The following is a 22783-nucleotide window of genomic DNA, read 5'->3' on the forward strand; positions in this document are numbered from 1 at the left end:
CACCAAGTTAGAGGAACAGTTTCCTAGATAAATGAGTAGCACTTGAAGGGGAGACCTCGGTTCTAAATGTTCTAGATTGAGGATGGTATACACTGCACAGACAGCCAGTTGAGCTAATGGTTAAGTGGTTAAGTGAAAAGAGTGACAGTACTTGTTCACGGACTCTGTGTGTGTTCTGCCATGCTCTGCCCCAGGGAGTCATGTGTTGACAGCTGTGAGGAATGGAGCGGTGACATTTAGAGACAGTGTCCATTTACCCACGTCCTCCTCGTCCTGAGAGAGACATGACCCTGAATAGAGTTAAATGAGTTCCACAGCAACACAGGCTGTTGGAGGCTAATAACTCAAATTGTCCATCCACTCTTCTGTAAAATTCAACACATCCACTCCAAAGAAAGTCATAATGGAAGTTTAATGGAGGTTTAATTTGCGCTTGAGTGTCAAATTTTTTAGATCTTATGATTATAACATAATTCTGTTTTATCATGTATACCCACTTGGTGGCTAAATATATATATATACGATAACAAGTTCAAATGTAAGACATTGAACCCTGTTGAGCCCATGTTTGTCAAAAATGTGGATTAGTTTTTTACCCTCAAGTATTATCTTTGTATTTCAACAATGGGCAGTTTACTTAGTTTTATTACATTACAAAAATATTTTACAATCCCCCCAAAACATATTGGAATTATCCTATCATAGAGCTGAAGTGTGCTGGTAGAGGCCTGTGTCATATGAGCCTGTGGTCCTGGTAACCTGGCCCCAGCCAGCCCCCAGCCAGTGGGACCCGGGAGGGGTGCAGGAACCTAAACCTGAATTATGGCTCTTCCCCAGGATCATGTGACCAGAGCAATGGGCTCCAGTCCTGAATTGCTGCCAGTTGTTGCCAGTCTCCCAAAACAGTCAGCGGCCGGGTCACAAGAATCTTTTAATATTTTTTCTCATGCATACATCACAATCCGTTATATCTTAGTGGACCGTATGATATTCTCATGGACAGTATAATGAGTTTTGAACTTGCTCCATGGCTAAATGTCACCCACCTCCATAATGTTTGTTATCAGCCATTTCATTTAATCGCTTTCTTTCACAAATGTTTTGTGTGACATTAGGCCTTTATATTAGCCTGGTCACCAATCTGTTTGTGTTGTCTTGCCAACTCCCTCACTAACGTGTCACTGTTTGGCATCAGTGATGTTGTGCTAAAAAAAAAAGTGGGTAAACGCTGATCGCTGTTTGCGGTGAGTAAAGTAAAGCTCTCTATACTTTCAATTAATCTTTCTGCAAAAGGTGGGTAAACGCTTGTGCAAAATAAAATAAAATCCTAAATGCCGTTTACGTGCGTCTACCCTCTACTACATCTCTGTTTGGCGTGACGATTGACAATGACAGCAATGGAGTTGGAAAGACAGCACCAACAGATCTGGAACCAGGCTAACATTATGGCTATGATCATTAGCCTGTGTTCTTGGACGTGTTGTTATTTTCCGGACCAAACTGCTGTGTGCGTCAGTCTATGTGGCATGCTAGGATGGCATAGGTCCTCCTGGGGATTCTCTCTTGAGATGGGCCAAAACCAGAACAGAGAGTTAACATGCAGTCCTCTTCATGGGCGATGCTGAGACTGAGTTATATGGGAGCAGAGACACGCTTCCCTTTGGCTAGTCACGTTGTTCTGCCGGAATTCCGTCTCGGCATGAAAATATCCCACAGTCAGTCAATGTTCCCTTCCGGCTTTTGCAGGGGGTGAGGGTAGGTTACTGTCAAACCTGTCATCATTGGTTGGGGAAAAACATATGTGCCTTACCAAACAAGCACATTCCTTGCTTGTGAATATCATGGTATATGTATTCTTTTTTAGTTGTTATAATCTGTGATAGAGTAATTTATCCTAAAGACATGTATTTGTTTTTGTAAAGGACGTCACACTGCTTGCTTAGTGAGTACCACTTTCCCCTGATTCAGCTCTTACCGAGGCTCGAACCCAGGATATCTGCCTCGCAAACACACGTGACCGCCCTCCTGAAGCGTCTTACCCAGTCGACACCACAGAAAAGCTAGCTATTCTGTAGCAGAAGTGGGGACACTTCAGGCTGTGGAGTGAGTTTCACAGATCCCCCCCCATCTGCTACATTCACCCCCGAAACTCACTCCACAGCGACCCCAGCGTTGAGCTGAGCGCAACTACAAATATGGGTCAGGGCACCATTTTAAGGGACGTCACACTGCTTGCTTAGCGAGTACCGCTTCCCCCTGATTCAGCTCATACCGAGACTTGAACTCAGGACCTCAGCCTCGTAAGCACGTGAACATCTCCTAAAAGGTCTTACCCAGTCATGCCACCGAAAAACTAGCTATTCGGCAGCGCAAGTGGGGACACTTCAGGCTGAGGAGGGAGTTTCTCAGCTCCCCATATACTACACTTACATTTAGTAGAATTTGATTCGGTTTTCTGAAATGAATTGTCCTGCTGAGGGTCATTTAACAGTATAGTACAGCTCTCTGTGCACTACATGATAGTCCATATCAGCTGTAACGTAACTTTTAAAAGTGATTCTGTCTTATGGATAATGTAGGATGTGGGAATGTATTGGTGTTATACTGGTGTTTATACACTAGCTGACTGTCCTTTGTTGTTATTTGGATGTCTGTGTCACTGTCCAGGCTGGTGTAAAGGGAAAGCTTGGCAGGTTACTGGGGGTTTTCGAGGTAAGCCTCACAAACCATCATGTCATAGCACACTGTAGCATAGCACTGTATATCATAATGCATTATCACATCATATCAAAACATTGCAACATTATTATTAAGCCCAATTCCTTAACCTTACACCAGTGGTATTCAAAGTCGGGGTTGCGACCCCGTGGGGTAAGTGTAGTGGGGTCGCCACATAATAATTTTTCAATTTGGGGGGGTCAAAAGACAAAAAGAGTACAGATTATTGAGTACATTTATTTTATTGAGTAAATGTATTTTGGTTCTTTTTAATAAGAGAGAGAAAAATGTAATGAATCAAAGGTTATTTGTTGATGCAAAAATCGAAATGTACCGATTTTTGGGTTGTGTCATTAGATTTGGGCTGGAGTGGGGTTGCCAGGAATTCTGGCAAAACAATGGGGTCCCCGCTGAAAAAGTTTGAATTCCACACAACACTTAAAAGCCCTGCATGCAATACAGAAACACTTACAGGAGTGAAAGGGTATTATTATGATTTGAAGCAGTCTGTCTGTTTGTCTGTCCTGTAGCACAACCAGGACAGGAAACACAGGACGTACGTCTATGTCCTGACTGTGACAGAGACCTTGGAGGACTGGGAGGATTCTGTCAACATCGGTAAGCTTCTACTGTATGAAGACATCTGGTTAGGGATCTGGTTATTTTCCCACATCTCTTTAGACCTTTATGCACGTCTTTCGTCTAAGCCTTTCCTCTCCGACACAATTGGTGGGAAACGGGGAACTTTTTTTGAGAAATTTAGACAAACAATATTTTCTTACTACACCTACAACACTACAACTTTCTTCACCCCCGCACCCCTGTTTCTCTCACACCCAGGACCCTGGCCCTTTCTCTCTCCCAGTCTGTGATGTTGACATCAAAACATTGCAACACACAAACACACTTGTGCCTCACGAAACAAAAGGGTTTTGATCTCCTAAGCAGTCAGGGCCGTGAAATTAGGTTTGAGGACTGTTAGTTTGCCTCCTGGGTACTTACCGAAAATCATCATAGATAATATTTGCTAATTCTATTGATAGAGTGCTTTAAAGTCAATTCCAGTAGGTAATTAATATCATTAAAAGGCGAACGCACGAATACTGCTTGGAGTGTGTAAGTTGGAGTTGCTCTTTGGAGGGGTTTATGCATAGTACTCATGTTGTATCTAAAAATGAATTCTTTAGATTAGTCAAATTGCAATGGATTTATTAAATAGGTACAAGGTTAATAGGTTAAAGAAATTGAACACTTTCATGTTACGACGATAGGGCACCTTCATATAGAGGCTGACTTCAGTTCAGTTGGCAGGAGACCTCTTGTAAAACCTGAGAGAGGAATTTAGACAGACAGACTGACAGAGGGTCTCTGTTGTCACTTAGGATACTGGCCCAGAGGGACACGTCCATGTCTGTACATGTCTACAGTAATAGTTGTCAAACACCTGTTGAACTTCAGTAATGTTAGCGTCTAGCTGGAATTCAAAATAACATTTGAAGAATGGTTTGAAAATACAGTATTTAATGTCCACTTATGTTTTGACACTTAGTTTGTATATCTATATGAGGTAAATAAAATTGTTTATCAAATTATAATGAGATGAAACTGGCCGAATTGTGTTTTGAATAAGTTACTTGTATATTTATTGTATATGTGTAATATTTACATGAAGACATTTTCCATGTTCTGTAACTATGTGGTATCTGTGCAAATTACTGTCAAGTAAATATTGTACAGCAGAAAACACCACACTAACTAGACACATTCTATACAGCACTGTAATTGTTAAGTAATGGACTACATCCCAAAAACGATCACCATAATTTGTTTAGGATGCAGTAGCCAGTGGGGCGATTCCACACCAACGGGACATGATACAGACAAAATATTGGTGTCATTATACTCCTTATAGTGTGCTCTAACATATGGAGTATGTCTAGATTCTGATTTTTTTTTTTTTTCACATTTAAAATATTAATATGAATATCTCAAAACTACCCTTTTTGATTTTGTTCATTTTAAGACATTGTTTGGAAAAATATAATCTACAAGTACATCAAATTCCCAGAGTGGGCTCTGTTCATTCTGAAGTTCTGATAAACGTAATGAGCACCACCAACACAGTGAATGGTAAATGGATTCAAAGGTAACTCCCTCTGCTGGTGATTTGCTGAATATGCAATCCTAAAGGAGGTCTGTGATGGGTATGAGCTGTAACGTCAATTTCTATGTATAAAATGGATCATATCATTAAAAATACCAGAGAGATCATTGTGGGAATTTGATGTGTTTGAAGAGTATAATGTTCCAAACAATATGTCTAAAAATAAGCTCATATTCATATTAATATTTGTTATGTTGAATAAAAGTTGTATTTCAGAATCTAGACATACTCCATATGTTAGAGCACACTATGAGGAGTATAATGACACCAATATGTTGTCTGTATCATGTACGGTTCACTGATCATAAGATCTTTCAGAAGGCATGTATAGGTCTAAAAAGGGCCCAGAATGGCCACTTTAATCATGATTTTTATTTTTTTATGGTTTGTGATATAAATGTAAAAAGTATGTCAAACATGCTTCCTCTCTATTAAGTTTCTATGTGAGAATTGGCAGAACAATCTGAAATCCAAAAAATTTGCTCCCGCTGGCGTGGAATTGCCCAGTGTTTCAAATAAAGCACTTGACAAGGGACCCTGTAACTCAAAACGTGAACCATTTGTAGCCTGTCTAAAAAAAATGGTGAAAATCTTTCACCCATAAATAGAATTCAGGCCTGTTCACAAGGTCCATGCATATTTGCTGTACACAGTTGTTTTCCAGTCATCGTCACTCACTGTGCTGTGGCCCCCTCCCTCTGTCCTCTTTTGCGCCATACAAGGCCTGTGATTGTGCCCAATCGGGCTCTACATTTGTGGTCTTACAAGTTACACTCACCTTCTCCTCCAGGGCTAGTGCTTGTGGAGTACCTGAGGGGTCAGTGTATACCCCCCCCCCCCCCTCCATCCACTTATCCCCCTCAGTATCCCATTTTAATGTCAGAGGGCACTTTGGAGGGCCTTTTGCAAAATACTTGAATGATAATATATGTCTAGAAATTGGAGGGCAGGAGAAAGTGGTTTTGAAGAGATGTATAAATAAGGTAAACTGATGGTTAACTGGTTTTTATGGGAACTCTTTATACAGAGGCTTTGGTTAAAAGCAGATGTGACAGCTTCATAAACACCACTGGAGGAATGACAGAAATGTCCAATCCTACTATAGGTCAAGTTCTCAACATTCAGCGGCGTTGCTGTACATTTCTTTCAGAGCTGGTTGGTGTGAAGGAGTGGGGAAAATGTGTAAAGGAGTACAGCGGTTTAGCCACTGTTTTCAAATGAATGTTCGTATTGGGAAGTCCAACAAGAAGCACATACAGTGCATTCAGAAAGTATTCAGACCCCTTGACTTTTTCCACATTTTGTTACGTTATAGCCTTATTCTAAATTGGATTAAATAGTTTTTTCCCCCCTCATCAATCAACACACAATACCCCATAATGACAAAGCAAAAACAGGTTTGAGAAATCTTTGCAAATGTATATATTTTTATTTATTTACATAAGTATTAAGACCCTTTACTCAGTACTTTGTTGAAGCACCTTTGACAGCGATTACAGCCTTGAGTCTTCTTGGGTATGACACTACAAGTTTGGCACACCTGTATTTGGGGAGTTTCTCAAATTCTTCTCTGCAGATCCTCTCAAGCTCTGTCAGGTTGGATGGGGAGCGTCGCTTCACAGCTATTTTCAGGTCTCTCCAGAGATGTTCGATCGGGTTCAAGTCCGGGCTCTGGCTGGGCCACTCAAGGACATTCAGAGACTTGTCCCGAAGGCACTCCTGCGTTGTCTTGGCTGATGCTGCCACCCCCATGCTTCAACGTAGGGATGGTGCCAGGTTTCCTCCAGACGTGGCGCTTGGCATTTAAGCCAAAGAGTTCAATCTTGGTTTCATCAGACCAGAGAACCTTGTTTCTCATGGTCTGTGAGTCCTTTAGGTGCCTTTTGGTAAACTCCAAGCGGGCTGTCATGTGCCTTTTTAATGAGGAGTGGCTTCCGTCTGGCCACTCTACCATAAAGGCCTGATTGGTGGAGTGCTGCAGAGATGGTTGTCCTGGAAGGTTCTCCCATCTCCACAGAGGAACTTTGGAGCTCTGACAGAGTGATTATCGGGTTCTTGGTCACCTCCCTGACCAAGGCCCTTCTCCCCCGATTGCTCAGTTTGGCCGGACGGCCATTTCTAGGAAGAGTCTTGGTGGTTCCAAACTTCTTCCATTTAAGAATGATGGAGGCCACTGTGTTCTTGGGGACTTTCAATGCTACAAAAAATGGTGGTACCCTTCCCCAGATCTGTGCCTCGACACAATCCTGTCTCGGAGCTCTACTGACATAGCTTGGTTTTTGCTCATGCACTGTCAACTGTGGGACCTTATATAGACAGGTGTGTGCCTTTCCAAATCATGTTGAATTTACAACAGGTGGACTCCAATCAAGTTGTAGAAACATCTCAAGGATGATCAATGGAAACAGGATGCAACTGAGCTTAATTTCTCATAGCAAATGGTCTGAATACTTATGTAAAATTATTATTATTATTTATTTTTTTATACATTTGCAAACATTTCTAAAAACCTGTTTTCGCTTCGTCATTATGGAGTATTGTGTGTAGATTGATGAGGATTTTTTATTTTATTTAGGCTGTAACGTAACAACATTTTGAAAATACTTTCCGAATGCACTGTATACATGGGGGATACAACCATCCCAGCTCTGCAGATTTTGCTGTGAAGATACAGAATCATTAGATCATTTGTTTTGGTACTATTCATATGTAGCTTGTTTTTGGTCACTGGTTTAGTTAGGAATGGCTGAAGAATTGCAACATCTTACCTGAAGCTAACTATGCAAATAGCACTGCTGGGTTATTTAAAAAGTCATAGTCAATCGATCAATAATATAATAACTCTTAGCAAAACATTTTCTTTAATTTACAATCTGTAGAAACTATAAGAATAGAAAGGTTCATAACTTTTGTGAAACATCACAGCACATTTGAAAAATATATGGCAAATAGAAATCAAAACTGGATGGTGTTCAGAGATAGATGGGAGGGGTTGAGTGGAGCTGAAGGGTGGGACTAAAAATAACAAGATATGTAATGTAAAATATACTGTGTCCGTAAAATGCATATAGGTTCAGAACTTTTATGAAAATGCACAGTTGAAAAATATATGGCAAATAGAAATCAAAACTGGATGGTGTTCAAAGATACATGGGATGGGTTGAGGTTAGCTGAAGGATGGGACTAAAAACAAACAAAAGATAACTATTGTAAAATATACTGTGTTCGTAAAATGTATATAGTATGTATAAGCTGGAAGTAGAAGCCAAAGTGTTGTTGTCCATTAGTTTACTCCAGATAGGGGAGGGGTGGTAGGGTTATATATCTTCAATATTAAAGCTGATCTACCCCCTAAGAAAAAAAAAACAGTTTTTGTTCGTTTTTGACCATTTTGATTGAAAAAAATCACAGTAAGGTACTTAATTGTTACCCAGAAATGTTTTGATATCGTGTTAAAAACGGCTGCATTGGGCCTTTAATACAGCCCTCATCTGACCTCTCTCTCTCTCTCTCTTTGCGCTACCTATTTCAGGTAGGAAACGGAAGTGGTTCAAGATCGACGAGGCTATCCAGGTGTTGCAGGGCCACAAGCCTGTCCATGCTGAGTACCTGCGCCGACTCACAGCCACCTGTATCCCCACCTGCAGCTCCACCTGTTGCAACCCCACCAACGGCAACACCTGGGTCTCCCCCCTGATGGACGACAACGCCCCTAACTACGTCACCTCCACACAGGGGACAGATAGGGGACCTCCCTTGGTCAACAGATAGGAAAGACATCGCAATCAGAGGAACCAGCATCATAAGAGGACCTAGCCTAGGTGCCAGTCTGTTTCTGCCATCTTGCCAACTCCTTGTGTGTCATGTTTGGCTTGACAATGACCATGATGGAGTTGTCAAGAGCTCAAACTGATCTGGGACCAAGCTAAGTAGGACTCAAGAGGACTCTAGAGAGGACGTACCCAGAACATGCTTTTTGTATGGATTAGTTTCTGTGTTGACTCTTAATATGTACAGTATGAACTTTCTAAAGTTAAAAGGAATTCATTATTTTATTAGGGGGCTTGAAGAGTGCGAAAATGTATCAAATGGATATTCAGTATTTTTCTTTGTATATTGTTTTTATCGACTGTCACCAGCCAAATAAAGATATATATTATTAATAAAAACTGGTCCTTAAAGCTAATCTCTGTTAACGGGATCCATTAGTCATCAGCTTTCTATCATCAGAATGACGTCAACCTCAATGTGAGAGGTCCTTTGTTTCAAGTTATTCTTACAAGTTAGTCTTACATTTTGATTCCGTAAAGTCATAGTCTACTACGTTCATTGGTCAGTGCAGCCCTTTGGTGAACTGCTTTCTGCTTGAAGTAGCTCTGGTAGGCCAATAGAAGGTAGTGTTAGCTCTAGAAAGGCTCATGTCCTTTATGCCAAAACCCCAATAACTTTAACTCTTCACTGCCAAAGTACATTAAATTGAGATATCTCTTGTTGAACAAGTAAATAATTTATTTGGGAAAATGTCTAAACCACTAGACAGAAAGTGATATCAAACTTTTATTTGCCCATTTTGATTGTTGTCCTACCGCTTATTGTTGTATAGTAATAAGTAGCACCATTTCAATGTCCTTACGAGCTGTTTTCTAGTTTACATAGTGAGTTTGAGCTTGGTATATTTGGAAAGAAGACATCTGGGAGATTATGAGGAAATGATCAGAAGATAGATAGGAGTTACATAGTTCAGAATACACAAGCTCAAGCACACACAAAATAACAGTTTTTTTGTTTTTTATTTTGAAAGTAATCTTTCATTGACAAGCTATAAGTGAGTTATTGATGACTAGAGCTGGAAACATCAGATGGCTTCCACAGCATGTGAACAATATCAGAAAAAAAAGGGATTGATAGACCTAACAACTAGAAATGGGCAGATGTTTTAGTAAGTGGTGTCAGGTGTGGTCATGGGACGTTTCCAAGTGTCCCTAAACCTCTCCAAAGTGGCATATGTCTGTATATTAGATAATTCCAGTACTATTACATATTTGCAATCCCTAAATGCTATTTGTTCAGTATAAAAACACAATTTCTACAACACCAACCTCTCTCAAACATTGTGGTGGTGTCAGGGGACATACAGGGGATATCAAAGTGTTTTTTCAACCTAGTCACTCGGTGGACATTCGATGTTGCCATTAAGTCATACATCATCAGATAACATTGGCAATAGGCTAGATTTGTTCCTACCAACCTAAGGATTAATTTGATATCCCCCATGTAGCTATAGCTCAAACACAGACCAAATCTAAGCTTGCCTTGTAAGATGTTTGCTGTTTGGTGAAAACGTTGTGTAAAATAAACATTTTGACTCTCGGGCTGGTGATCAATAACGGTAGGTCACAGGCAGACAAATAAGATATCCCCATGCTCTGTGGAGTCCCGGCTTTCAGTGTGTATCAAATGTATTCCATGTTTATTTATTTTATGCTTCACAACGCTAACTGGAATGTAGGTAGCAGCCATCTTGAAATGAGGTCATCGGCTCGGCCTGCCCTTATAAATTCGTATGCCCATATTTGTTAGTAAGTCACCAAAGATTTGAAGGCACCGATCAATAGTCAAGATACTCGGCTTTCCGCAGACCCTGCTTTTTTGCATATAGGGGCTACCTATATGAATTGACTGAATTGAATAAAAACAATCAAATAGGGTCCCCAAATATGGGGACTTTATATTTAAGAGGTTTTAACAAATGTGTTTTGAGTGGGAAAATGTTTTAAGTGGAAACATTTTCCAAGTTACATTGATATTTTTCTGGGATGGCTATAATATAACTTACAGGGATTTTTTTGTTGTGTGGGCCTGCATGATTGACTAGTGAAAGCATGAAGGCCTGTGACTGACATGTCTTTCAAACGGAACACAGAACAGAGAGAATGTAATGCGTGGATCAGTTATATCTGAAGCTGGGAATGTGAAGTCCTATCAAGTGCCTTAACAGCCATATTAACCTGTGTAATGTGTGTCAAATTCATAAGATTTGAATGTGGGCACTGGGAGGGAAAACAGATCATTTTAGCACAGATACTTTTGCTAGCCTGGTGAAACTAGCCTGATTGTGCGATAGCTCACATTTTGTTTCACTTGACAATTGAAAAGAAACTAAACGTGAGTGCGTCGGTCAGTCTGCTTGACCAGGCTAAATTTTTGCTGGAGGAGAAACAGATTGTTATAGAAAGGTTTGAGAGGGCTTGTGCCTTGAGCTGATCATCAAGGAGACTATGATGATTTTGCATTGTATTTAGAATGTATGTGAAGATGTAATATATGCTTAGCAAGTGTTGCCAAAACGACTCCATTTTGTTAATGGTTCGATTTTTGATATGTACATTATTATTGAAAAATATTATTTGTTTTTCAAGGGGACTCTTCCCTCCTTTATTATTAGAATTTGGAGGAATTAAACAGGACAGAGCATAAACAAGAACATATAGTGATGTGATCAACTCACCAAATTCAAAGAGGGAGGCAGTGAGCTCTGTCTTTGACATATAACTGAAAGGAACAAAAACTCTGATGGTATTGCATACAGCATGTTGTAGTTATTTTATCTTTCCAATCAAAGTAATTGAGGGTTACACAACTGCATGTGTACACAAATGTGTACCCACAATGTGTTCTCTGCTCTTCACTCTCATTCTTAAATAAAGATACTGTATTTAAATATCAAAACTGGACTATGTTTTTGATGATTGAGTTTCTCAAAGTAGATTATTATAGCTTGTGTGTTATTAAATGTCTTAGTCAAATGTAACATACCCAAGTTTTCAAACTTCAACAATCCTTCAGAGGCATTGCTCTCATTGTCTACTACAAGAATGGTGGCAGAAGGAAGGCGAAGAGCTATCAAGGAATGCAGTGGACTGGCATGTCTACAAGCGTTGTAGTTTCTGTCTGGGCAGGGGCTAGTCTGACTTGAAATTGCCTTCCTTATTAGCCCATAATGTGTCTTGTGATCACTTTTGTATTTTGTCTGAGCTTTTCAGTCAGCAATTTCCAAGGATCTTTGCTGTACTAATATTACTGGCAGGGAAAAACGTGATTTTAGCATTGCTTTTAAATTCATTTTGTTCTTTATTTGGACATTACTAATTCTCAAGGTATTTTCCAAAATCCCAGGAAGTCAACTCATTTCCCTTTCCTTTTCCTCCATCTGTCAATCGAACTCATGTACCACCTCCTGCAAATGTTTTAGCCTCTCACAACTATTACCTCAGCAGGGTCATGAAAGGGTTGTGTTCAAGAAAGCAAATGGTCAATAAACAGGGGAGCTGTTGTGTAATAATGACTGATGGCCACATTGTGATGCTTGCTCACTCCCGCCATTTGCTAAATTGGTGTCAAAGTTGGATGGTATCCAGTGAGTCAATGGTCCGCGTGGTGCATTCTGGGTCAAGGAGTGAATGGGAGTCAATTGAGCTCAAAACCCCAACTTTATCCTTTCTTAGAGTATCTTTTACACTAGCCATCATAGTTCATTACAAACTTTCCCAAGGGAGATAAAGGTAGACTCAGCGATGTAAAGTAGATGCACAAAGTAAACAGAATAGTGGGTAAATTTCCGCAACAACTAAGAATGGTGAAGCGCAAGGGTAAACTTCTCCGCTGTTTTGGTCCTGTGGCTCCAACGATGTAACAGCATGAATCAAATATGTGCGCATGCGCAGATACTGTGTGTGACTGTGTGAGAGCGAAGTCTTGCATCTCGCTCATCTCAATATCTGCGGTGCTGCTTGTGGCAACATCATTTCGCTGAGTCTACCTTTAAAGGCGTCCGCATACCATAGGCGAAATTGTCATGGTGGATGGTGGGGCATGTCCCCCCTCAATATTCAGAACAGGTCACGGGCCCCCCAGATAGCATATGAACACGTCATAAGCGATGGCAAAATGTGTAGAATTGCAGGAAATAGCTTTAATGGTCGACTTTGCGCACGAAAAATTATCCTACTCCTCTTTCTCAATTTTCTAACATAAACGGGGTGTGCCTTTGGTGGCTCATCGATGTGTCATTCTCATTCTGGTCATGCACGCCGCGACCGACATAGCTAGTTTGTTAGCTAAGCGAGCCACTGTAGCTAGCCAATAACTCCTCCAGTGTGTGTTTAAGTCATTTCACAGGATTTGTTTTTGGACGGAAGCTGTAGAGATCGGTAAGAAATGGCACTTTGTAGCCAAATATCTTATTCATCCATTTTCTCTTTAAGCATTAAGGACCTGGTATGATGGTACATTGATCAGTTATACAGTTTAAAGCTGATATTTTTGTGTTTTTGCCCAAAGTCGACCTTTAAAGTAACTGTCCAGTGTTTCCAGATTTCTAAGAAATATGAGTGAAATAGTTTTCCTTCCAAAAATGTTTAATTAAGTATGTTAGGTGAGATGAGATGAGGGCAGTGGAAAGGTAGCCCACTAAATGACAGGTAATCTAAGAAAGAAGACGAGTAGGCGGCCAGTATGTTGCAAAAAACTTTAGTGAACTATTAACATAATATATTTACAAAGTAATAGATGTAGTGGAAGTCAGCATTGTACATCAGGACGCACAACTGCAACGCGTTTCGACTAGTAGTTGAAATGCGTTGCAGTTGTGCGTCCCGATGTACAATGCTGACTGCTCCGATATGTATTCTTTCGTAAATACAGTTGAAGTCGGAAGTTTACATACACCTTAGCCAAATACATTTAAACTCAGTTTTTCACAATTCCTGACATTTAATCCTAGTAAAAATTCCCTGTCTTAGGTCAGTTAGGATCACCACTTTATTTTAAGAATGTGAAATGTCAGAATAATAGTAGAGAGAATGATTTATTTCAGCTTTTATTTATTTCATCACATTCCCAGTGGGTCGTAAGTTTATATACACTCAATTAGTATTTGGTAGCATTGCCTTTCAATTGTTTATCTTGGGTCAAACGTTTCGGTAGCCTTCCACAAGCTTCCCACAATAAGTTGGGTGAATTTTGGCCCATTCCTCCTGACAGAGCTGGTGTAACTGAGTCAGGTTTGTAGGCCTCCTTACTCACACAGTTCTGCCCACATATTTTCTACAGGATTGAGGTCAGGGCTTTGTGATGGCCACTCCAATACCTTGACTTTGTTGTCCTTAAGCCATTTTGTGGGGGGGGGGGGGGATTTAATCAGTTTTAGAATAAGGCTATAAAGTAACAAAATGTGGAAAAAGTCAAGGGGTCTGAATACTTTCCGAATGCACTGTAACTGCATGCCAGTTATGATTATTTTTATATGGGCATTTTCGTGGAACAGTTTCATTAAAAAAAATCTTAATTAAAATTATACAAATCTAAAAGTTAAAATTATACTAATGCACGAGCACCAACCTTTGCCATATGGACACATTGATACACCTTGATCCATTGGAGGCAAAATAAATTAGCGCATGGAACTCAGATAGCCTACAGGCCAATGCAGCAGTAGGCCTATAACTTCCATCTTCAACTAAGTAAAATACATACGCCTAAAACCGACAAATAAAAACTGTAGAAAATATCCTGATGAAAATGTAAGTTCTTTCAATCGCATACTCTATAATCCGCGTCTGCCTCCATTTCTATCTGTCTTGATTTGAGCTATCCCTAGTGAAGTGCAACATTGTATCAACTCAGCAGGTTGGCGTGCTCAGGTGCCCGCGCTCCCTCAACGTTATCCGGACAGAAACCACACACATGCTCATTGCTCACATGGAGCACTCCAAACAAAAGACAATGAAACAATTGACAAAACTCCTAAATGATGGTTATGAAATAAACCAAAACTTGTTTCTCACAGGTTGTGAACTCTACAAACAACGTTTCCACTCCGAGAATGAGAACAGTAAATGACTAATACATGCATAAACAGAAATTAATGTAACCAAATGACGGGGCTTAACTGCACATGTACTAGGTTTATTGGTTACACATGTAATGGGGAATCTATAAAAAGAAACAATCAAAGGGCAAACAATTCACACAATTAAATAATTAATGTGCAAGAAGTGGCAGCTGAGCACATTCTGGAGAGCTTAGTGCATGCATTCTGGAGAGAGATCGTTTATCTTCTGCACACACCCGTCCCCTTCTTCTTGTCTCAACATTTTAAATTATACTCAAGACACATTATCTTCTCACATTGTTGATGCTTTTCACTGACAGCGCAACTCAATAATCAGCTAGGCCTATTGCCATGCACGCTGCCCAAATTGCTGGCTTCCAAAATAGGCATAGGCCTATGCACTTGTGATTTGAAACAATCCACAGCTATTTTTTTGAAAGAAGCTAATAATCCTCTGTGGCTAAGTCAAGCTCTCTGGTAAAGTATTTTGAATGATTTTATTTAGACAGGAGTAATAATATAATTTTGGCAAAACATCAATTTACTTTAGGGGAAGCCAGCATCCGAACACTGTGCACCCGCCAACTTTCCTTTCGAATTCGCAAGTGGCTGAAACTAGATTCCTGTATATATAATGACGAGATACTCATGTCTAAACCCTAACAATGTGAGTCGTTGTCCCAAAGGCGGGAATGCAGGCGACAAGCTTAGGTCTGAATATTACACCCATAGAAACGCATTGAGCTTATTCAGGATATATTTTTGTGAGAGTGAGCCCTCTCGCTTCGCCTCTTCCTCTCTGCTAAAACTAGCGAGCAAAACAGCGCCCCTGTGTCTTACTACGTAGCCATTGTATCTGATGCTGTCTGGTCAGAAAAAGTATGACATGCCATACTCCTTTTGTCCAGACAGCATCAGATACCTGATCTACACTTACAGAGACAGAGGGGCGCTGTTTCACTCGCTCGGATGCTTTATCTGAGATTGATGCTTCTTTCTGTCGGCGTGCTTGTCTCGGTCAAATAAATGATCAATATTTTATATAGGCAGGCAAGGATGTACGGTACACCGGCCCTGCCTTCCACTTGTAAAGTGTTACAGTGGCCCCGTGTAGCTCAGTTGGTAGAGCTTGGCGTTTGCAACGCCAGGGTTGTGGGTTCGTTTCCCTGGCCAGTATGAAAAAAAAAATGTATGCACTCACTAACTGAATGTCGCTCTGGATAAGAGCGTCTGCTAAATTACTAAAATGTCAAATGTTTTCAAAATACCCCTCCATATACCCCTCAAAATACCCTTCAAGAGATAATGAGTCATGTCAAACTACAGTGGGGAGAACAAGTATTTGATACACTGCCGATTTTGCAGGTTTTCCTACTTACAAAGCATGTAGAGGTCTGTAATTTTTATCATAGGTACACTTCAACTGTGAGAGACGGAATCTAAAACAAAAATCCCGAAAATCACATTGTATGATTTTTATGTAATTAATTTGCATTTTATTGCATGACATAAGTATTTTATCACCTACCAACCAGTAAGAATTCCTGCTCTCACAGATCTGTTAGTTTTTCTTTAAGAAGCCCTCCTGTTCTCCACTCATTACCTGTATTAACTGCACCTGTTTGAACTCGTTACCTGTATAAAAGACACCTGTCCACACACTCAATCAAACAGACTCCAACCTCTCCACAATGGCCAAGACCAGAGAGCTGTGTAAGGACATCAGGGATAAAATTGTAGACCTGCACAAGGCTGGGATGGGCTACAGGACAATAGGCAAGCAGCTTGGTGAGAAGGCAACAACTGTTGGCGCAATTATTAGAAAATTGAAGAAGTTCAAGATGACGGTCAATCACCCTCGGTCTGGGGCTCCATGCAAGATCTCATCTCGTGGGGCATCAATGATCATGAGGAAGGTGAGGGATCAGTCCAGAACTACATGGCAGGACCTGGTCAATGACCTGAAGAGAGCTGGGACCACAGTCTCAAAGAAAACCATTAGTAACACACTACGCCGTCATGGATTAAAATCCTGCAGTGCACGCAAGGTCCCCCTGGTCAAGCCAGCGCATGTCCAGGCCCGTCTGAAGTTTGCCAATTACCATCTGGATGATCCAGAGGAGGAATGGGAGAAGGTCATGTGGTCTGATGAGACAAAAATAGAGCTTTTTGGTCTAAATTCCACTCGCCGTGTTTGGAGGAAGAAGGATGAGTACAACCCCAAGAACACCATCCCAACCGTGAAGCATGGAGGTGGAAACATCATTCTATGGGGATGCTTTTCTTCAAAGGGGACAGGACGACTGCACCGTATTGAGGGGAGGATGGATGGAGCCATGTATCGCGAGATCTTGGCCAACAACCTCCTTCCCTCAGTAAGAGCATTGAAGATGGGTCATGGCTGGGTCTTCCAGCATGACAACGACCCGAAACACACAGCCAGGGCAACTAAGGAGTGACTCCGTAAGAAGCATCTCAAGGTCCTGGAGTGGCTAGCCAGTCTCCAGACCTGAACCCAATAGAAAATCTTTGGAGGGAGCTGAAAGTCCGTATTGCCCAGCGACAGCCCCGAAACCTGAAGGATCTGGAGAAGGTCTGTATGGAGGAGTGGGCCAAAATCCCTGCTGCAGTGTGTGCAAACCTGGTCAAGACCTACAGGAAACGTATGATCTCTGTAATTGCAAACAAAGGTTTCTGTACCAAAAATTAAGTTCTGGTTTTCTGATGTATCAAATACTTATGTCATGCAATAAAATGCAGATTAATTACTTAAAAATCATACAATGTGATTTTCGGGATTTTTGGATTCCGTCTCTCCCAGTTGAAGTGTACCTATGATAAAAATTACAGACCTCTACATGCTTTGTAAGTAGGAAAACCTGCAAAATCAGCAGTGTATCAAATACTTGTTCTCCCCACTGTATGTAGAATTGCAGGAAATCTGTTTAAAATGTCAACAAAAAGAAATCTGGGGACGACCAAGGATGCTGTGTCAGAGTGGTGTAGGTGGATAAGTAGGAATCAGGCGCAGGAAACCAGGAGGACTTCAACAGAACTTTACTAAAGTCCAAACACAATAATCAGTCGCCAACCCAACCGGGTGGCGCGAACAATTACGCACGAAACAACAGTGCGGAAACAACAAGAAAAGCGCACGCAGTGCGAGCTCTCGAAATAACACAATAACGAGAGAACCAAACTCGTAGAGGCAGGCTGACATAAACAATCACGCATAACACCTGACCCAAACACACGAAACTAAATAAGGGAACAATTAAGACACAAATAAGGGACAGGTGTTATGAACAGACAAAACCAAATGAACATGAAACATAGAACGGTGGCAGCTAGTACTCCGGAGACGACGACCGCCGAAGCCTGCCCGAACAAGGAAGAGGAGCAGCCTCGGCCGAAACCGTGACAGTACCCCCCCCTTGACGCGCGGCTCCAGCCGTGCGCCGACCCGGAGCTCGGGGACGACCCGGACGACGCGGAGCAGGGCGCGCAGGATGACCCCGATGGAACTCGGTCAGTAGGGACTGGTCTAATACGTCCCTCCTTGGCACCCAGCACCGCTCCTCCGGACCGTACCCCTCCCACTCCACGAGATATTGAAGACCCCCCATCCGGCGTCTAGAATCCAGGATGGACCTCACGGTGTACGCCGGAGCCCCCTCGATGTCCAACGGGGGCGGAGGAGTCTCCTCAATCTCAAAGTCCTGGAGTGGACCAGCTACCACCGGCCTGAGGAGAGACACATGGAACGAGGGGTTAATATTTTTGTAATCAACAGGTAGTTCTAACCTATAACTCACCTCGTTCAATCTCCTCAGGACTTTAAATGGCCCCACAAACCGCCGACCCAGCTTCCGGCAGGGCAGGCGGAGGGGCAGGTTTCTGGTTGAGAGCCAGACTCGATCTCCAGGTGCGTACACTGGCCCCTCACTGCGGTGTAAGTCGGCGCTCGTCTTCTGTCGACGTATGGCACGCTGCAGATGGACGTGTGCAGCGTCCCACGTCTCCTCCGAGCGCCGTACCCACTCATCCACAGCGGGGGCCTCGATCTGGCTCTCATGCCATGGTGCCAGCACCGGCTGGTACCCTAACACACACTGAAAAGGGGTTAGTTGGGTGGAGGAGTGGCGAAGAGAGTTCTGTGCCATCTCGGCCCAGGGCACATATCTCGCCCACTCCTCCGGCCGGCCCTGACAGTATGACCTCAGAAACCTACCCACATCCTGGTTGACACGTTCAACCTGCCCATTACTCTCCGGGTGGTAACCCGAGGTAAGGCTTACCGAAACCCCCAACCGTTCCATAAATGCTCTCCACACTCTAGAGGTGAACTGGGGGCCTCGGTCAGACACTATATCCTCGGGTACCCCGTAATGCCGGAAGACATGGGTGAACAGAGCCTCTGCGGTCTGTAGGGCAGTGGGTAGACCCGGCATGGGAAGGAGACGACAGGCCTTAGAGAACCGATCCACAACGACCAGGATGGTAGTATTCCCCTGTGAGGGGGGAAGGTCGGTAACAAAATCCACCGAGAGGTGGGACCAGGGTCGTTGTGGAATAGGCAGGGGTTGTAACTTACCCCTGGGCAAATGTCTGGGCGCCTTACACTGGGCACACACCGAACAGGAGGAGACATAAATCCTCACATCCCTAGCTAACGTTGGCCACCAGTACTTCGTGCTAAGGCAGTGCACTGTCCGGCCGATACCCGGATGGCCAGAGGAGGGGGACGTATGAGCCCAACAAATGAGGCGATCGCGTACCTCGAGCGGAACGTACGTCCGACCCACAGGACACTGTGGAGGACTCGGGTCGGTGCGTAACGCCCGCTCGATCTCACCATCAACCTCCCACACCACCGGAGCAACCAGACAAGACTCCGGTAGTATGGGCGTGGACTCAACTGACCTCTCCTCTGCGTCATACCGCCGAGACAGAGCATCTGCCTTCCCATTCTGGGACCCAGGGATGTATGTGATTTTAAACACAAACCGGGCTAGGAACATAGTCCAGCGAGCCTGGCGAGGATTCAGTCTCCTAGCTGCCCGGATGTACTCCAGGTTACGATGGTCAGTTAGAATGAGGAAAGGGTGTTGAGCCCCCTCGAGCCAATGCCGCCACACCTTTAGGGCCTGTACCACGGCTAACAGCTCCCTGTCTCCTACGTCATAATTCCGCTCCGCCGGACTGAGCTTCTTTGAGTAAAACGCACAGGGACGGAGTTTAGGTGGAGTGCCAGAACGCTGGGAAAGAACGGCCCCTATCCCGGCCTCTGACGCGTCCACCTCTACTTGGAACGGTAAAGAGGGATCCGGATGCGCCAACACCGGCGCCGAGGTAAACAGGTCCTTCAGTCTCCCAAATGCCCTGTCCGCCTCAGCTGACCACCGCAAGCGCACCGGACCCCCCTTTAACAGAGACGTTATGGGAGCTGCCACCTGTCCAAAACCCCGGATAAACCTCCGGTAATAATTCGCAAAACCCAAGAACCGTTGCACCTCCTTCACAGTGGTTGGGGTCTGCCAATTACGCACAGCTGACACCCGGTCTACCTCCATCTTCACCCCTGACGCAGATAACTGGTAACCCAGAAAGGAGACCGACTTCTGGAAAAACAGACATTTCTCTGCCTTGACATATAGGTCATGCTCCAACAGCCTCCTCAATACTCGGCGCACCAGGGCTACATGCTCAGCACGGGTAGGACTATACACCAGAATGTCGTCGATGTACACAACTACTCCCTGTCCCTGCATGTCCCGGAAAATCTCATCGACGAAGGATTGGAAGACTGAGGGAGCATTCATCAACCCATATGGCATGACTAGATACTCGTAGTGTCCGGAAGTCGTGCTAAACGCTGTCTTCCATTCATCGCCCTCTCGAATGCGCACCAAGTTATATGCGCTCCTAAGATCCAATTTTGTAAAGAACTGCGCACCGTGCAGTGACTCCGTCATAGTCGCAATCAGAGGAAGTGGATAGCTGTACTTCACTGTGATCTGATTGAGACCGCGGTAATCAATACACGGGCGCAGACCTCCATCCTTTTTCTTCACAAAAAAGAAACTTGAGGAAGCGGGTGAAACGGAGGCCCGTATGTATCCCTGTCTAAGAGACTCAGAGATGTATGTCTCCATAGCCTTTCTCTCCTCTTGAGACAAGGGATACACATGGCTCCGCGGGAGAGCTGCTCCTGACTGGAGATCTATCGCACAATCCCCCCGTCTATGAGGCGGCAGCTGCGCCGCCCTAGTCTTACTGAACGCCAGTGCCAAATCCTCATACTCGGGGGGAATCTGCAGTGCTGGCATTAGATTCGGACTCTCCACCGAGGTCGCCCCTATGGAAACACCCAGACACCGCCCCTCACATTGAGCAGACCACCCTTTAAGAGCTTTCTCTCGCCACCTAATAATAGGGTCATGAGTCATCAACCAGGGAAGACCCAGCACTACCGGATACGCAGGAGAGTCAATCAGATAGAGCTGAATTCTCTCCTCATGACCCTCCTGCGCCATCATCTGAAGGGGTGCTGTGACTTCCCTAATCAACCCAGACCCTAACGGACGGCTATCTAGGGCATGGACGGGGAAAGGCTTATCCACTGGAAGGAGGGGAATCCCTAACTCTATACAGAACTGGCGATCTACAAAATTCCCAGCTGCGCCTGAATCTACCAGCGCCTTATGCTGGGAACGAGGTGCAACCTGTGGGAAACAAACAGGCAAGGTTAGGTGCACGACAGAAAGCTCTGGGTAAGCAGGGCGCCTACTCACCTGGGGGGACCCCCCAATGCGTGACCTGCCATCTCCCTCACTGGAGGACCCGCCCCAACACCTAGCCGCAGTGTGCCCTCCACGACCACAGTTGGTGCAAGGGCCGGGTCCCCTCGGGCTCCTCCTCCTCCGTTCCCTAGCGCCAGCACCTCCGAGCTCCATAGGGCTCGGCTCGGAGGTGCTGGAGAGTGGAATGGGCGAACCCCCCCCTCCGGGACGCCCACGGGTGGCGAGCAGGGTATCCAGCCGGATGGCCATGTCGACCAGCTGGTCGAAAGTCAACGACGTGTCCCTGCACGCCAACTCTCGCTGGACGTCCTCCCGGAGGCTGCAGCGGAAATGGTCGATATGGGCCCGCTCATTCCACCCTGCATCAGCCGCTAGGGTCCGAAACTCCAAGGCAAAGTCATGGGCGCTCCTCATCCCCTGTCGGAGGTAGAATAGACGTTCCCCCGCCGCCTTCCCCTCTGGTGGATGGTCGAACACAGCACGGAAGCGGCGGGAGAACTCCGCATAGTTCGTGGTAGCGGCGTCCATTCTCCTCCACTCGGCGTTGGCCCACTCCAACGCCTTGCCGGTGAGACAGGAGATGAGGGCTGAGACGCTCTCGTGTCCCGAGGGCGCCGGGTGTACGGTGGCGAGGTAGAGCTCCACCTGCAGCAGGAACCCTTGACACCCGGCAGTGGAGCCGTCGTACGCCCTCGGGAGCGAGAGCCGAATCCCACTAGGTTCCGGAGATGAGACAGGAGGGCTGACCGATGGGGCTGGTTCGGTTCGTGGAGGTGTGGGAACCCCGCTGGTCTCCCATCGGTGCAGAGTATTCATCACCCCCTCCAGGGCGTGACAGACCTGGTTGATGCGGTCCTCCTGACCACGAAGACGTTCAGCCATCTCGGCTGTCGGCGCGGTCGCTCCTGCTGATTCCATGGAAGAGTTGCGTGATTCTGTCAGAGTGGTGTAGGTGGATAAGTAGGAATCAGGCGCAGGAAACCAGGAGGACTTCAACAGAACTTTACTAAAGTCCAAACACAATAATCAGTCGCCAACCCAACCGGGTGGCGCGAACAATTACGCACGAAACAACAGTGCGGAAACAACAAGAAAAGCGCACGCAGTGCGAGCTCTCGAAATAACACAATAACGAGAGAACCAAACTCGTAGAGGCAGGCTGACATAAACAATCACGCATAACACCTGACCCAAACACACGAAACT

The 22783-nt window shown here is 44.2% G+C and overlaps 1 protein-coding gene across 1 annotated transcript in view; it reads left to right on the forward strand.

Annotated features, from left to right (window-relative positions):
* Window positions 1-8984, forward strand: part of LOC311136733 (diphosphoinositol polyphosphate phosphohydrolase 3-beta-like) — a 30322-nt gene extending 21338 nt beyond the window's left edge. The window contains exons 3-5 of the mRNA XM_084171001.1: window positions 2668-2712; window positions 3249-3336; window positions 8415-8984. Coding sequence (XP_084027127.1) covers window positions 2668-2712; window positions 3249-3336; window positions 8415-8653 — 372 coding nt within the window. The 3' untranslated portion in view covers window positions 8654-8984. The remainder of the gene's footprint in view (window positions 1-2667; window positions 2713-3248; window positions 3337-8414) is intronic.
* The last annotated feature ends 13799 nt before the right edge of the window (window positions 8985-22783 follow it).

This window comes from Coregonus lavaretus (genome assembly GCF_964263955.1).
Source record: "Coregonus lavaretus genome assembly, chromosome: 11".
Classification (NCBI taxonomy): Eukaryota; Metazoa; Chordata; class Actinopteri; order Salmoniformes; family Salmonidae; genus Coregonus; species Coregonus lavaretus.